The sequence below is a fragment of the Myiozetetes cayanensis genome, unplaced genomic scaffold (assembly GCF_022539395.1).
Source record: "Myiozetetes cayanensis isolate MyiCay16 unplaced genomic scaffold, myiCay2020 scf3, whole genome shotgun sequence".
Lineage (NCBI taxonomy): Eukaryota > Metazoa > Chordata > Aves > Passeriformes > Tyrannidae > Myiozetetes > Myiozetetes cayanensis.
The window spans coordinates 72265110-72281644 of record NW_026087521.1 but is presented as its reverse complement, the minus strand read 5'-3'; the positions used below and the strand labels follow the sequence as shown (position 1 = coordinate 72281644).

At 48.5% G+C, this 16535-nt stretch overlaps 1 protein-coding gene and 1 long non-coding RNA gene across 10 annotated transcripts in view; one reads left to right on the top strand and one right to left on the bottom strand.

The window, feature by feature from the left end:
- Positions 1–2021, bottom strand: part of ARHGEF5 (Rho guanine nucleotide exchange factor 5) — a 34378-nt gene extending 32357 nt beyond the window's left edge. The window contains exon 1 of one of the 3 annotated variants that reach the window (XM_050324537.1): positions 1968–2021. Coding sequence is in view for 2 of the 3 variants with exons in the window: in XM_050324532.1 (XP_050180489.1) it covers positions 945–1010 (66 nt within the window). In the remaining variant the exon portion in view is untranslated. Of the gene's footprint in view, positions 1–930; positions 1226–1967 lie in introns of those variants that run through there. The other 2 variants (XM_050324532.1, XM_050324533.1) reach the window with 2 other exon arrangements.
- Positions 2022–2242: 221 nt separating this feature from the next.
- LOC126644823 (uncharacterized) lies at positions 2243–15767 on the top strand. Of its 7 annotated transcripts, XR_007630018.1 has the most exons (5): positions 2243–2334; positions 3091–3181; positions 3310–9213; positions 13651–13831; positions 14609–15767. It is a non-coding gene; the product is annotated as an uncharacterized LOC126644823 (long non-coding RNA). The 7 variants fall into 7 exon arrangements; XR_007630016.1 differs by having other exon boundaries at positions 3091–9213; XR_007630017.1 differs by lacking the exon at positions 2243–2334 and having other exon boundaries at positions 2874–3181.
- Positions 15768–16535: the final 768 nt, after the last annotated feature.

Genomic DNA, 16535 nt, shown 5'->3' with positions numbered 1-16535 from the left:
TCTTAGAATCAAACATCCCTGGAAAAAAATGTGATTCCAATTACGGATTTGAAATCCCTCGCGGGCCGTTTCTTAAATTTTGCCTGGAATAACCACTGAGACTGAACGTAATTTACATGAATACAAACTAATTAAATAAAACAGCCCACTTTAAACCAGACTCCAAAGTAGATTACATTAAAAAGAAAAAAAAAAAGGAAAAAAAAAAAAAACTATAAAACATAATTTGGCTCTTTCCTGCTAGAAAGCACTTGAAACAAGCGAACCGTAAGAAAGGATAAGACTCAACAGAACAAGAGCAAGAACATCCCTCTAAAGTCAGTAAGATGAAATAAAATAATAATAAAAAAAAAAAAGGCCTGGGGAACAGACTCCTACTGGCAAAATCTATCGGGATGCACAAGAGGTTCCCAGAGGAAGCATTTGTGTCCCACTATTTCAGACAGCAGGAGCACTGACATCAGGCCCTGCTGTCACCATGTCTAGACCATATAACCCCACTGAGATCTACCCAGACCGCCAGGCTGCTGCACAGGCAGGACAGGAGCTGCTCCCAACATTAACAGAGAATTAAGAAGAATTCAGGTTTGGTACAACTTCAGCTCTGATTTACAGATACCTCCCACTCACCCAATTCAGGAGCAGTTCTGAAATCTGGGTCACCCATACATTATTACTACAAACCAAGCCACCTCCCCCCCCGTGCAACCCTTTAAAAGCACTCTGCCCTTATCCAAGCCATCTCCAAGTAATTTAAGTTATGAGAAACTCCAGAACACCAGAGAATCAGGTCACAAGGCTTCCAACAACACGTTATAGATGTGGCTTGGTCCAAGAGGAACAGGCTTCTCAAGGAGATGCTAACAGCATCCACATCCAGTCTGCAACAAGTCAACACCGACGAGCTGAGCTCAGATCTCCGTCTCTCACCCTGTAACCCCTACCAGGTTTGATCCAGGTTTTGGCCAACATCTGGGAACACACGAAGCATCAAGCGCAAGGACAAACATGGGTGCTGGAAGTAGGACGGGTCAGGACAGTGCCGTGGGAGCTCGGAATCCCCCCCAGCAGGTTGTCTGGGGCTCCGGGGTTGCCATCGGAGCTGCTGCGGTGGCCGGGACTGCGGGAAGGAGGCAGGAAGCGAGCGGCGGGCAGGGATCTCGCCCGGCGTTCCTCTGCCTTCCCTCCGTGACAGGCCATAAAAGTCACGAGGCGAGGAGGAAAAACAGCGAGGTGTCCAGAGTTCACCCCCGCGGCTCCCGGGCCGCGGCTCCCGGCGGGAGCTGGAAAACCCAAGCGAGCGCACCGTGGGATCTCGCTCCTGCGTGGGAGGCACCACCATTTCTGCGGGAAGAGGCTCGGGCTGCTTGGCAGCCGAGCCTGGGACCGGGCCTGCGCTCCGGGCCCTCCCCGCTGCCGCCGGCGGGCGGAGGGGCCGGGGGGGCCGCGGGGCGGGCGGCGCCGTCGGGGCGCAGGATCCCCGCGGAGGATGCGGGACCCCCGCGCGGAGGATCGCCGAGGACCCCCGCGCTGCCCCGGGGCGGGCGGGCGGGCAGCCGCCCCCTCGGCCGCCTCTCGGCGGGCACCGCGGCTCCCGCAGCGGCCCCGCGGCCGGGGAGCTCCGCGCCCCGACGGCACCCGCACCGCGCGCCCGCACCGGCAGGAGCGCGCAGCTCCTTCCCCGGAGATCCCTCCTCCCGTACCCCCCTCGGGTCCTAAAATGGTGGGTCGGCCGCCCTGCCTCCCCTTTCCTTCCCCCTCTTTGTCCCCCCACCCCGAGCTCCCCCGCCGCGCTCCGCCGAGCCCGCCCGTCCCCCGCCCCCGGCCCGCGCGGCAGTCGCCCCTCCGTCCGTGCGCCCCGGCCCGGGCTCCGCGGCGCCAGGCCCGCGCCTGTCCAGGAACACGGGGAGCGCAGCGACGCCTCTCCCGGGAACACAGCAACGCCTCCCCCCCGTCCCCAGCTTTACCTGCGCGGGGCTCGCATCGCGGGGCCGGGGCCAGCGCTGCCCCCCCGCCGGCGCCCCTCGGCCGCCGCCCGCCCTCCCGCCGCCCTGCGCGGGGCCGCAGGTGTGTCATGAGCGCCGAGCGGGCCCAGGTGAGCCGGGCACACCTACAGGAAGGCAGGCGGGCCGCCCTGATTGGCGAGCGGGGCCGCGGCCGCTCCGACGGCTCCGCGGCGGGGCCGGGCCGGGCCGGGCAGGGCAGGGCAGGGCGGCCGAGGGGCCGCCGCGGGACACGGCGTGTCCTGTGCCCGCTCCTGTCCCCGCTCCTGTCCCCGCTCCTGTGCCCGGCCGGGAAAAGCCCCCCCCCCGCCTCGACGCGTCCTAGAGCAAGGTATTTTCCTTCCTTTTTTTTTGTTTGTTTGTTTGTTTGTGTTTGTTTGTGGTTTTTTGTTTGTTTGTTTGTGTGTTTTTGTTTGTTTCTTTGTTTTTAATTGAATAATATGTGAACGCGGGTGAAGGGCCTGGAGGGGAAGCCGTAGGGGCGGCTGAGGGCACTTGGTGTGTTCAGCCCGGAGGGAGAGAGCGCTGCCCCTGAGGACAGACAGACCTCGCAGCATCTGCAGCTTCCTCAGGAGGGGCCGAGGAGGGGCAGGCACTGATCTCTTCTCTGTGAGCACGGACAGGACCCGAGGAAATGGCCTGAAGTTGTGTCAGGGGAGGGTTAGGTTGGATATTTGGAAAAAGGTTCTTCCCCCAGAGGGTGGATGGGTACTGAACAGGCTCCCCAGGGCAGTGGGCACAGCACCAAGGCTGACAGAGCTCAAGGAGCATCTGGACAACGCTCTCAGGCACAGGGTGTGACTCTTGGGGATGGTCCTGTGCGGGGCTAAGAGCTGGACTCGATGCTCCTTCCAACTCAGAACGTTCTGTGATTCTGTAACAACTGCATCCTCCCCCTGGGTTTGGGCAAGGGGAGAAAGCTTGTAGCACTTGGTTGCTTTGCCTCCGGGGTGCACCTGACCCACCTGATCCTGGCTTAAGAAACAGAGGGACTTTTTATTTTATAAATTTCCTTCATTAGCTGAGTCTCTTGTTTTCCCTCTCCTTAACTTTACATGCGTGAAGCCCTTGTGTTTCCTCCCAACAGGCAGCCAGAGTTTCAAGGAAAAGCACCAACTTGTCCCAGACTTTACAGGATTACAGGATCCCAGGATTACATCTGAGATTGTCAGATAAATGTAAATGGATGAAACATCTGAATTTAGAAGAAACTGAGTGGGACGTGGGTAGAACTCTGCAGAAGAACTCTGATGGCTGCATTAAAAAGCGGAATCCACAGCTCAAAATCTTGGATATTCTCTCCTAGATACATTGGAAAATATCCTGAGCAGCCCTGCCTGCATCTAAGCTTTGTTTGGCTGCGCTCAGCTGTGGACTGAAAGGAGACAGCACATCAGTTCCCAGTAAAGGTAATTCTGTCCCTGTCTGCCAGTTTGGCTGTAGTGACAGGGGCTCACAGACTGTAGGGAGATTTCCCCCCCCATCGGAGAGTGGAACAGAGCCTGGCAGAGAAAAGGCACAAATAAAGGGAAAGAAGAAGAGGGGAGAACAACTAGATGCAAGACAGTATGTGTTTGGGAAGCTTGGGAGTAGCAAGAAAAAGGGAAGCCCTACCACAGCTGATTATTGTGATCATAAGAAAAAAAAAAAAAAGGGGGTGAGTTCAGAAGTTTTGGGGTTGCTGGGAGTTTTCACTCCGTGGCAAAATAAACAGAGTAGGCTGCTTTGTTCTTCACTGCCCCAGTTATACTAATTGCAGTACAGATGCCTGGATTTCCTTAAAGGGGTACAGGATTTATGTGAGGATGCACCTTCCCTCAGCATAGATCTTTGCTGACCAAGAATGCAAGGTGTGCAAAGAATTACGCTCAACAGGTGGCTGAGGATGGCTTTGAGTCATCTCTTTGCTAAGTCTCTCTCTTTTTTTTTGTTTGTTTTTTCCCCAAATCATTTCCTGAGGCTTGCACAGGTGTGTGTCCTCCAGGATGTGCTGTGAAGAGCTCAGAAAAAGAGAAGAGGGAGCTTGGCCTGATCAGGGACATCATACTCGTGCTTGTTGCTGCCTTCTGATTCCATAACTCCTTCGTTTGTGTGGATGACTCTTTCCAGCAGAGTGGATCAGCTTCTGCCATCGAGATTCCTATTCCACATCACTGTGTTTGCAGCCAATGGCGAGGAAAAGGATGCTTCAAATTCCCAAAGGTCACAAAACACTGGGAAATCAACTCTGGATTGTGTCTCTCATAGGTTGGTGCTCAGACCTCTGGGACATTACATAAATAGGCGATGCTCCTTCCTTCTGCATTTTAGAAGTTCCTGGCAGTGGGCTGGAATTCCTCATCCTGACTGGAAATCAGCACCTCTGCCATTCAGAAAAGGGCAGCTTGTTGTCGAAGAAGGGCTTTACCCCTGTCCTTGGCACCTCCAGCATCTGCAGAGGCAGTTTTCTGTTTGCTTTTGTGAATCATATCCTGAGATATCTTGCTTTCTCTGGCCATTGCACAGGGAGTTTGAGTGCCTGACTTATCTTCATGCCTTACCTTGGGTGGAAAAGTGCCTGAAGTTAAAATGTGGAGCTCTCAGTATCACTGCCTGTATCCTTCTGTGGCCCAAGCTCTCATTCCTGAACTTGCTGGGAACTGGACTCCTAAATTCTGTGTGGGCCTGTGCAAAATTACTGCAGTGCCACTGAGGTGCTTCTGCCAGTGACAATGAACAACAGGTGGGCTCCAGAATCCCTGAGGCTGGCTGGCACTTCTGGAGACCATCTAGCCCTCCCCCTGGCTCAGAACAGAGTCAGCTGGAGCTGCCCAGCACCGTGTCTAATTGGGGTTTTAATATCTTGAGACTCCACAGTCTCTCTGGGCGATCTGGCCCAGTTTAACAATCCCCGTGGTACAAGAAATGGTTTTCTTATGTTCAGAACATCTGCACATCTGGAACCCTGCACTGGGGAAGCGGGTGTGGTCCTGTTCCATGCTGGGACTACCCTTTAAGAAGGTGAGCTGCAGTGAGTCAGTGTTTTTTGGCCAGGAGATCCCTGGGGGTCCTCCCCTGGCAAGCTGAGAGCCAGCATTAGTGGGAGGTGGGATAGAGAGCAGCACAGAGGCGTCCCAGGGGGACTGGGCTGCACTGTGTCCTATCCCAGCCCACCAAACTCTGGGCTGCATCACCTGAGAGTACCTGGGATGTCCCTTTCCCTCCAGACAAAGCCTCCTGCTGCAAAGAAGCCCGGCAGCCAGAGGAGCAGGGCCCTGTACCCTGATGTGCTCCTGCTTCCTGCAGTGCCTTGTGCTATCAGCAGGCCGAGAGGCAGCTTGGACACTGCCCTCCCACTCAGACATCCTCCTGGTAAACATCCTGTCCCGCTGGAGCCCGGTGCTGTCACGTCCTCACTGCTCCGCAGCAGTCACTGCTCTGGGTTTCATTCTCCTACAAGCAGAGCACACAGTTGTGCGTGTAAAAAAGCCAGGCAGACAGCAGGACAGAACCTGGCAGTAACTCTTGGTTAAGCTGCTGACATGCCAGAAGTACTGCAGAGGAAGGGAGTTGTCTAAGGGTCGTAAAATTAACTAAAATCATCTTCTTGAGCCCTCCTTGGAAAACCAATTCCCTCTCCTAGGCGTGTTTAGCAGCTGTACCTTACTCCAGGCAGATGCAAACCTGTGTGTGTATGACAAGAAGAACCTTTGTAATCGTGGAAAGTAAGAGAACAGTGAACTGGAAGCTGAGCTGGAGTAAGTTTACACAAGCAGCAAGTAAAACACCCATCCCCAGTGAGTCAGGTCCGGCTGTTTCCTTCATTTCCTCCAAGGCTTGCTGGGAACATCCCAGCCCTTCGTCTCCTTTCCTGCCCCTTGTTTACAGCTCTCCCTCGGGAGAGAGCAGAGTCCCAGCATCCAGCACTGCATTTTCACTGCAGCACACAGGGAAGGGCAGGCTCCCCGGGGCCTCAGCTCAGCTTTGGTACCGCAGTGCACTCGTAGGTGCCAGTGCCAGCACCTCCTCGAGCCGCAGCAGCTGCTCGACTGGAAGAGGAAAAAATGTTGCATTTCCACAGTTTACTCGTGGGGGTTTTTTTTATTTTTATCTTGAATACAGCCTTTTGATTGACAGAGGATCTCTATTCTTACATCCATCGCTTTGGATTCAGTCCGGTAGGGCAGAAAGGACACGCTGGAATGTTACGCTGTTGGAGTGTGCAAACCGTCTCTCAGAGATGTGGCTTTGAGCTTCCCTGGTTCAGATGAAGGCGTATCTCATGCTCTGATTTCCCCACATGACAGCAGCTGGGGAGGAGCAGTATTTTTAGCTTTTGTCTCTTGGTTTACTTACAGGAAGTTCCTCATTTGTGGAAGTGAGCTTGGGCCGGACTTAGTCTGGGAATCTGCTTCCGTGCCAGCCGTAGGTGACGTCTTAAGGGTGAACTCCTGCTGTTGTCTGGCAGAGCCCTCACTTATCCCAGGTGTCCCAGAAACTGTGGACTTCACATAGACAAGTACTGACTTCTGGAATCTTCCCTGAAATTTGTTCAAGGATGTGTCCAGGCGGCTGTGACGGAAAAGGCTTAGGAAAATGTAGAGCTGGCAAAGTCCTTCAGGTGATATGACCAGAGATGCCTTCCTGTGTGAAACTGGTTATAAACCCACATAATCTGAGTTAATAATAGTAGCTCTGAGACAAAACCCATCCTGTCAAAGAGCAAGTACATCCCAAGAGAAGCAGGCACAGAATGAAAAGGGCTCTCAAGTGCCCTCTCTCCTGGGAATCCCAGATAGCCTGCAGCCAACAAGTGACCTAGATACAGCACTGTGTTTGCTCCTGCAGAATAAAACCAGGAACAAAATAATCCACTAAAATTATCTATCTTCATAATCCTTGTTCAACCTCATCCATTTTCTTTTCATACAAAAAAGATCAGGGACTCTTTGTACGAATGGATACCTGCATAGTGTTTCCTGCTCATCAATAGCATTTGGCAACTCACTGATTGAATTTTCAGTGAAATAGGAGTAAGCTTTTACATTTTTAGGAAGATTTTCCTCATTCAAATTTGCAGAAATTACGTCTGATATACCTAATGCAGTATAACACCACCCCTCCTTCCTTCCTGTTGAATATATGGCTTTTTTAAGCCCTTTTCCCACCTGATTAATATAGAGAGATCTATATTGAAGTGTCCCTGCAGGTAAATAACATGAGATTGAGATAAAGGGTTTTTTTCCCCCAAAACACAAAGCTTGAGCTAGTGCAGGGAAAAGATGGTTTATGACCAAGAACATAAATAAGGACAATTTTTGTGGTTTACATTGAATGTCAGCATAGGTGTCTTTTACTGAGTAAAACTACTGCAGTGATTTCTGGCCTGTTGTCCACAAACATCAGGAGACCTAGGAAATACAAGGCAATATCTGTAAACAAGGATCCAGAAAATAAATACCAGTTAAAAAAAGCCAGTGCTTCATACTATTAGGACGTACTCATTCCTCCATTGGTACTGGGGGAATGAGTAGTCAGACAAGGAGAAAGACAGGAAAGCTTTTAAAGGGCTTTGCCTCCACTTCATCATCAAAAGTTTTAATTCTTGGTTGTCCAGAATCACAACATCGATCTTCCCATCCAGAAACACCACAAACAAATTCTGAAAAACCTTAACGCAAACTGGTTATGCAAACATTTCCGAGCAGCTGTTCTTGTACAGCAATCCACACAGGCAATTCCAAGCTCACTTACAATTTTAAGGAAATCTCTGGGCTTATCCTTTTCCCCCTGTGAGTTGATCCATGTGAAGGATACGCCAGTTGCTTGTTCCTGGCAGGTGCCTCTCACAGGCTGAAATCCTCTGTTGCAGCTCCCAGGGAAGCTTTAGGAGGCAGCTCTTGGTTTCCTGTGGCGCTTTCAATCTCTGTGTTTTGTGACTCTGAACACTGCAACAAAGCTATTTTTTTTTTCCCAGAATCCCTCTCTGATCTCACGTACACGTGGCCTTCAGAGGTCTCTGAGAACAGCGGAGAGCTCTGTGGGCTGCGGTGCTGGGGAGCAGCAGCTTCCTGAGGATATTGTGGTCTGGTCCAGGCAGTGAGGATGCTGTGGTGTCTCCAGCTGTCTGGGATCCAGTTCTTCAGATCCCTGTCTTGAATACTGCCTCCACTGAACAGGAGAATAATTTGTTAAGAGCTTTGCTCCTCTCTGTGCTCCTTCTCTCCTGGGGCTCCATCCAGAGCTCGGGCTGTAATTCACAGCCTCGGTTCTTTAAAGCTGTCATTTCCTCTCTTAGCTCCTGCAGTATTCCTGATCCTACAGTCGTTTAAGAACCAGGTTCTCCCTGCAGACTGGCCTGGGAATTTGGCCTCTTGGGATGGAGGAAGTTGGTGGAGATGAGCAAACAGATAACCGGGAATTTCCCGGTGTTGTGTCCGGCCGTCCTTCCTGGGCGGTGGCTGCAGAGGGACAGGGAGCTGTGCAGAAGATACTGCTGGAATAAGATGCAGCTAAATCCTTGTGCAAACCTGAGGCAGAGCCCTATTGCTATGTCTTGGTGCAGTAAATTGTTTCCCAGCCCACTCCATACACACCTCTCCCTTCCACATCCACATGCAGGTAATTGCTGGATTTGAGTCTCTAACAGACTTGCTGCTTGACTTTACCTGCACCTCACTCACTGCTGTTTCCCTTCCTTAGGAGTGAGAAAAGGCTTAAATAGAGAGGATCCATGATCCATTTTCTCCTTTTCCTCTTTGAGAAGTCCAGGAGAAGGCTACTCTGACTCATAAAATACTTACACTGCATTTGCTAAGGCAAGAACTTAAGCAGAGTCCTCCTCCGAACTTTTCTCGTATGTGTGGCTGTTCATGGCAATAACTTAGGGGGGTGTGTGACACTCAGAGCCCTCCACAGAAAGGATGCTGGTAACAAATCAATTCACTACCAGAACAACCAGCACGGTTCAAATTATCCCTGTGACCTGGATGTTTTGGTTTTTATTGGTGGATGAAATTGCACATAACAGGGTAACTTTTACTGAGATAAACACAGTAATTTCTCATCGGCTTAGTTTTTGCAGAGGAGGATAAACAAAGCTGAAATGTGCCTTCCTCCACATTCAGCATCTTTGCATGAGTCCTTGAGGTGGAGATCTCCAAGCCTGGATGTGTAATAGTGCAGTGCCCCCTCATGGGAAGCTGTTCCAGACGCTGTTTCCTGCATCCAGGTGAGAGGACATGAACACAAACACCCTCCTCTTTGTTGTAGGTGCTCCTGTACGTTGGTGAGGTCAGCACAGTGCCACACCAGCAGATTTAAAGAACGACTTGGCTTTCCCTCTCAGTTTTTGTGAGGCTCGGGCAGGCAGTTGCACTGGATTACTGTTAAGGCTTTCTGTGAGAGTGTTCAAGAGAGATCTGCCATTCTACTGTAGTTTCATCTTTTTTCAAAATCAAATCTCAGTGATTTTAGCCCCAGGAGGAAATGAAAGCCCCGTGTTCAGCTCTAGGCACGCAGGTCAGGCTGGCTCACGTAACAGGGAGGTGTGTGGGGCTGCAGAGTGGCTGCTCTCTCCATATCTGTGCACCGTGGAGATCAGGTTTGGCCCAAAGAAACCACCCCTAGTCTTGTCCTGTGGCTCTCCAAAAGACCTGCAAGGTGCTGGTCCAGGATAACAACTCAGTCAGCTGAAGTCACCTCTGCGATGCTGGCCCGTCTGATACCAAGAGAGGATTCCCCATGCCCCTCACTCCACTCAGCTGTGGAAAAAGAAACCTTTCCCCTGTGATGGATTGTGAAGATGGATGTGAGCTTGCAGAGAAACACACCCATGCACGTGGCCTGGGGAAGTGTTGTTTGTTTGGAGCTCTGGTGCCACTGCTGGAAGGGCAGACTGAAGCAGGATTGTTTCGTATCAGCAGAAGCACAAAGGCTTTTGTCCTCAGCACACAGAAAGGGCCTTTTTTGTGATTCATGCTGGGAGATATTTTTAGTTTTCTTTGCATTTAGTTAAGAAAGGCACAAGAATAATACTGCAAATAAAAGCAGAATAACCCTATAAAAAGAGTGGGTTTTCTACCTTAGGAAAAACCTCACTGCATTACATTGGAGGCTCAGATTGTAGACTGGCTGAGGTAGACCACATCCTTGTCCTGTTCTCAGTGTGATTTTGTCACAGAGAGATGACTCTTCTGAAATTTTCACACCTCCTGGGACAGGTGAGTTGCAGCCCCCCAAAAAAAACCCAGAGAGAATAAAGAAACAAAGGCCAGAAAGTTGTTTAAAGGTTAGCTGTAATTACAACTGGAATTCAGTGGATATGAGATCTAGATGTTTGATGTTCCATCCCCTGACCACCTCCTTGTTGGTGATTCTCAAAAACCCTGTGTTATCTCCCCAGGCCCATCATCATTTGTAGATGTCCCTGAAGTTCAGAGATACCAGAACCAGCTCTGGGAAGGCCCATCTTATCCTCAAAGGGTTTAAAAGTGGGAATATGCCTAGGTTGTTTCAGTTTGGGGGTGGGAACCCATGGTGAAGACCCCAAGCTAATGTGCCCTGATGGAGCCAGAAGGCACAGAGGCCCCTGAAGGATTCCCCTGAGATCAGATCAGATCAAATCAGATCAGACCCATGGGCTGTGGTTCAAAATTTCCATCTCCCAGGGGACTTTTTCCCCTCTGTCCTAACAGGTGTGGGCTTCCTGTGTTTTCAAGTACCACTGGGCCTGAGCTCACAAGCATGAGCTAAGTGTCTCCCCAAATCACTATAAACCAGTCAAAAAAATGGACTGGGGAACAGCCCCTCGTATTGTTCGTGGACTTCCAGCAAGTCCATTCAACATCTCAAAAAAAACCCCTTCCTGACTCTGTATCCATAAGGTACTCCATTGCCTTAAGATGTCCTAATGGCCTAAATTACTTCTGATGGATCTGGGAAGGTCTGAATGCCACAATATACTCTATATCTTGGGGTGTTCTCTGCAGTGGATCCCAAAAGAACCAAATGGTCTGGTTTTTTTCCAATGTATGTTGTGGCCCTGTAACGTCAGATGGTGAAGAGATGACTGCATGACCTTGCTGTGAGACTGGCCCAGCCCACAAGCATCTCAACAGAAGTAAAAGTGCCCCAAAGGACACGGAAGAGGCCAGTGCTTCTCTGAAGGTCACTACATGGGAGCAAGAGATAACGGAGGAGAAAGGCTGGCCGCAGGAAGGAGGTGCAGTGAGGTGACTTTCATGACAGAAATAGTACTGAGAGGCCCTGGCAACAATTTACCTGCTCAACAACACTTTGAGAGGAAAGATCAAAGTTTTCTATCCAGATGATGTTTTGAATTTGAACGTAGTGGTAAAATTAGGATTTGCAAAACTGCAGTAGTTTTGTTATCCAAATGTTAAACTTTTTATCACCTGTGCATGTAATGGTCTGTGTGAAACGCTTGGGTGCTCTTTTACTTTAATTTTCAAAAGGATAGATGGATTTTTGCTTTCCAAAGGCTGAGGGATAGCATGGCATTCCATCCTGTACTGAGAGGTGTCTGGTTAACTTATCAAGCCTCTAGTGCAAGGGGTTTCACAACCTCCCAGAGAATCTATTCCAGTGCTGGCTTATTCAGAGAACACTTTTGCAACACCCAGCCTTTTTCTTTTTCTCCTGTCTTCTTTCCTTTCCTGGAAATTAGGTTGATCAGATCTTATTGTTGTCCCTCCTGCAGTGTAATCGCTGCCTCTCTTCACAACAACCTCCCATGTGCTGCAGCCTCGCTATCGTGCCCTGCCCTATTTCCAGCCTCCTCCCGTAGACTCAACAAACCCACTTCCCCCTCTTCTTCCCAGAGGTTGTTTTCCGAACTCCTTATCCCTGCTGATGTTTTCCAGTGCCCATGCTCCTGCCTGGGCCAGGTTTGCTGTTCCCTGCCTGGTTTCAGTGGTGGTTTCTTGCTCCTCTCCCGCCACGTGCTGGTGCCACCCAGCCTGGGCACCCCCTTCCCTATTCCCAGTGGCTTCCCGCGGTGGGGCTGGCCGGGATTCCCGCTGGGGCTGAGCAGGGATGCTGTGTGGGCACGGGGGGGGCCCTGCAGAGCCAGGTGCTGGGAGCAGGATGCCAGGCCCCCGGGCCCTGCCGAGCACAGGAACCGGCATGTGCGGTTCACTCCTCGCACCTCCCAGCCCCGCCAGGAAACCGGTGCCCTTGCCTTGTGGGGTTTGTCCTGAATTCCCAGGTTCAGGAAAGTCACCGGCTCTCTCCTCCGGTGCTCTCAGATCATAAAATCACAGAGTGGTTTGGGTTTGAGGAGACCTTAAAGATCATTGAGTTCCAACCCTCCTGTCACGGGGGGTTGGGACTTCCCACTGTCCCAGGTTGCTCAGAGCCCCATCCAACCTGGCCTTGGACACTTCCAGGGATGGGGCAGCCACAGCTTCTCTGGGCAACCTGTGCCAGGGCCTCAGCTCCCTCACAGGGAAGGATTTCTCCCTGATAACCAATCTTAACCTGCTCTCTGTCAGTTTGAAGCCATTCCCCCTTGTCCTGTCACTCCAGGCCCTTGGAAATAGTCTCTTTCCATCTTTCCTGTGTGACCCCTCTAATACTGAAAGGCCACATAAGGTCTCCTTGGAGCCTTCTCTTCTCCAGGCTGAACACCTCCAACTCTCTCAGCCTTTCCTCACAGGAGAAGACAATTAATTTCTGATTCATTTCTGGTAATCTGTGTGGGAGGTTCTCTTAGGAGGCAGAGGTCCCCATCTTCTAAGGGATGAGAGCATTTCAGGATCTCCTAAAGAAGAAGGGCTACCAAAAAAGCAGGTGTAGGTCCTGCCCTTCATTTCAGGAGCACCAGCTTCCAGGCTCAGTTGGAGTTAACCAGCCCCACATTTGGCTCTTGGCAGTCCTTGTATCAGCTGCTTCAGTGGACAGCAGTGGAAGTCCCGGTCACGTGCAGTGTTACAGAACCAAATCCTTACAGTCTAAAGACCCCAAACAGTATATAGGATATAGAGAGCTCATTATTACCAATATCCCAGTTAATACTTTATTATAAAATTCTGCAGTTGTTTATTTTACTCTCTTCCCTGTAAATCGTCCTCATGTCCTTCCCATATTCCCAGCAGATTCAGTGACCCTAATCCAAGTATTTTGACCTGCTGCCTGGACAAGATATTAGATAAACTGCCAAACAACATGGATAAGGGCAGTCTCTCCCTGCTGATCCTCCCTATAGGAGCCTGCTCATCTCTTACTCCTCTAAGTGCCTGTTAAATCTGAAATGAGCCAGTTGGTTCCTCTGTGACAAATGGGGGCCTAACAGTTTGATTTAAAAAACCTTATTTCCTCAAGGAGCTAGAGGGAAAAACGCCTCTATGAAGCCTGTCAAAAGCAGATCATGAAATTAATCCTCAAATCTTAAAATACATATTTTAATAAAATCAAATAGAGAATCTAAACTGTCTTCTGATTTTTTGAAACTTCTGGGGAGAAATGGACACTCTTAGGTGGTGAATCATCCAGCATATTTTAGTGTCTACCTTAGGAGCAGGTGAATCATGCTCTAGAAATGCTTCTTCAGTATTTGGATAAGGGGCTTTTCGTATTTTGTTTGATGACTTATGCTCAGTTTGTTATTACTTAAAATATTTTAAAATTATTTTTGTTTTTAATACAGAGTTAATCTTTGCTCACGATGAGGAGGGGCCGATAAATACATCTTTCTCTGAGGGCTGTGGTTTCAAAAATTCAGCAGTTTCACTCCTGTGATTTTGCAGTTTGTCTTCTGGAAGGGATGTGTGGAATAGAAACAATGAAGTAGTAAGACCAAAGAAGACAGAAGCCCAGAGGGGAAAAAGGTGAGCAAGTCAGAATCTGAAACAACACAGTCAGGAAACACAGATGATGTGGTTTCTCTAAAAAGCTTGTTTGTTCAGTTAGAGGGAAAGGGAATTTGTGTATGCATAGCTGTAGTTTTACTAACTGTAAACTACTGAGCTGTATTCAGTGTCCTTTTTCGTGTGTGTTCTTATGAAAGCTGTATTTTAAACCATGTGTTGTATAAAATGTGTCTATAAACTTTACTTATGAAAAGGGTTTATAGACTAAGGCACAAAACTAATTTAATTGGGCAGAAGACAGAACTTCATTTAAAATAAATGAACACAGTGTTGTTACCCAAGTAAGCAGCACCCAGGCTATTCAGGGAATGGCATTTGCCTTTAATAATATTTTCCACAATACATGCAAGTTATTCATGGAATGGCATTTATTTTTAATAGAAGTTTATGTAATGCTGACCACTTGGGACGCCTGGGAATTAAAGATTTGATAAGAACATGGTGTGTCATCTTATTTTTCTTGATTTTTGACCTCAGAGCTATAAAAGTGGTTGCAATGGTTTTTTTTTTCAGTTCCAAACCCCTTCAACATTTCCATTACATGTAGGCCTACTAATAAATCTTTGCTTTTCTTTGTGACTTCTCGTAGATCCCTCAGTTCTTGTTTGAATGCCCTCCCAAAAAAAAAACCCGTGGCTTGCAGGTTGAAAGTTTGGGGTGTGTTTGTGATGACTTCTGTTATGTGGGGGGTGCTATTTTAAAACACAGTGTAATTGTGGTTGCTTTTTCATGCAGGTACTGATGACAAATCCCCTTTGGTCCCTTCAGCCATTAATCCTTGGGAAGAGCTGGTGGCAGCAGCTTTAGCCGTGGGGTTAAATGTGCTTTTTACAATTACTTGCAGTGAAATTCATTGTGAGAGTGAATCAGGTCGTCGGTATTTCATCTGAACCGGAGTTGTGCAACTTCAAGTGACTCTGCAGGAGATGGGTGCCCGTGATAGGTTCCTCATCCAGGGCTAGGAAGCTCTTCCAGGCAAAACATCTCCTTGTGGTTACGCCTTTTCTTGCCTTTCCTCTTGCTCATGGAGAAAACCTGTATGTGGGACAATGTGAAAGGCCTTTAAAATGTCTTAATTATTCACTGATAAGTAAGTGCCTCAATGGAAACACCCATATTTTATTTTATTGCACGTTGTTAAAAATATAAATGTCTAAATCTGTAATTAGAAAACCGTGTAATAGTCCATTCTTTGAAAGAGGAAGGAGTATTCTGAACTAAGTTTTGTGGTGGCTGATTTTGCAGTAGTATTATGTGTAATGTTTTTGGTTTATTCTGCTGGGCAGGGGTGAGAACTCTTTCTATTTTTAATTTTGTGCCTTAATGTTATGCATAATTCACAGTAGTTTCTTTTGTATTTTTCTCAGTTGACTGTGCCTAATGCAGTCAAACCATGAAATATGTATATTATTGTGGGATGAGACACTTGCAGCATGAAAGGGATCATCAGTATTTAAACTCTGACCTCTAGGTTTGATAAAAAACTTTTTAGATCAGGTGTTCAGGTGTTCATAATAATAATAATAATAACAATAATAATAAAGACACAAAGCAGAACTTTCACTCCTTCTACTATCAACTTTACAAAGGACTTAAAATATTTGTTCTTAAGTGTTTCTTGCTTTCAGAAAAAGGCTATATGCTGTTTTTTTGCAAAGGAAAATGTGAGATTTACAGCTGAAATGGAAATTTATATGTACAGGCATTTTTTCCCTGTTTTATTTGTTTGTGAGTTGGTTTAGGTAGCATTGTTTTATCTAAATCTTGTACCTTATTTATTAGTGAATGTTCACTACTCAGCAATCCTAGGAGAGGAAGTAGTGGGAGAGGAATGGAGACTCGGTTCTTCAGCTCAGAATGTAATACTACAAAGAGTTCACATTGGATCCCATTTAAATTAAATAACTTATTTTCCTAAACAACTTCTAGCCAATTTTCTTTCCTTTCTATTTAATTTTTCAGCGTTGTTTTGAGGTTTTTTTAAGCACTTGTCATTCCTGGATGCTGAGATTAAAAAAAGCCAGTATTTGCACAGCTTTTTGATTTCTTGGGACAAACCCTAGATATATAAGGATTGGCTTTGTCCACAGTTTCATCTGCTGCGCTCGTGATCATCATAAAGGCAGGAAAAGAGACCTGGGTGCACCGTGCAAGGAAAGATGATTTGTGGTTGGACTTGGTGATCTTAAAGGTCTTTCCCAACCTAACAGATTCTGTGATTCTGTGGCTGGGTGGGTTTGTTTTCACACTTGGTTTGGCTTTTCGACTGCACCCTTCCAGTCCCTGAAGGGAGCCCACAAGAAGCATGGAGAGAGTGTATTTAAAAGGGCCTGGAGTGACAGGACAATGGGAATGGCTTCAAACTGACAGAGAGCAGGTTTAGATTGGATATCAGGAAGAAATTCTTCCCTGTGAGGGTGGGCAGGCCCTGGCACAGGTTGCCCAGAGAAGCTGTGGCTGCCCCATCCCTGGAAGTGTCCAAGGACAGGTTGGATGAGGCTCTGAGCAACCTGGGCTGGTGGAAGGTGTCCCTGCCCGTGGCAGGGTGTTGGAACTGGATGATCTTTAAGGTCCCTTCCAACCCAAACCGTTTTATGATTCCCTGTGAGAGCTGAGGTCACGTGTAATTCCAGAACACTCATGAAAAGCTGGAGAATGACTG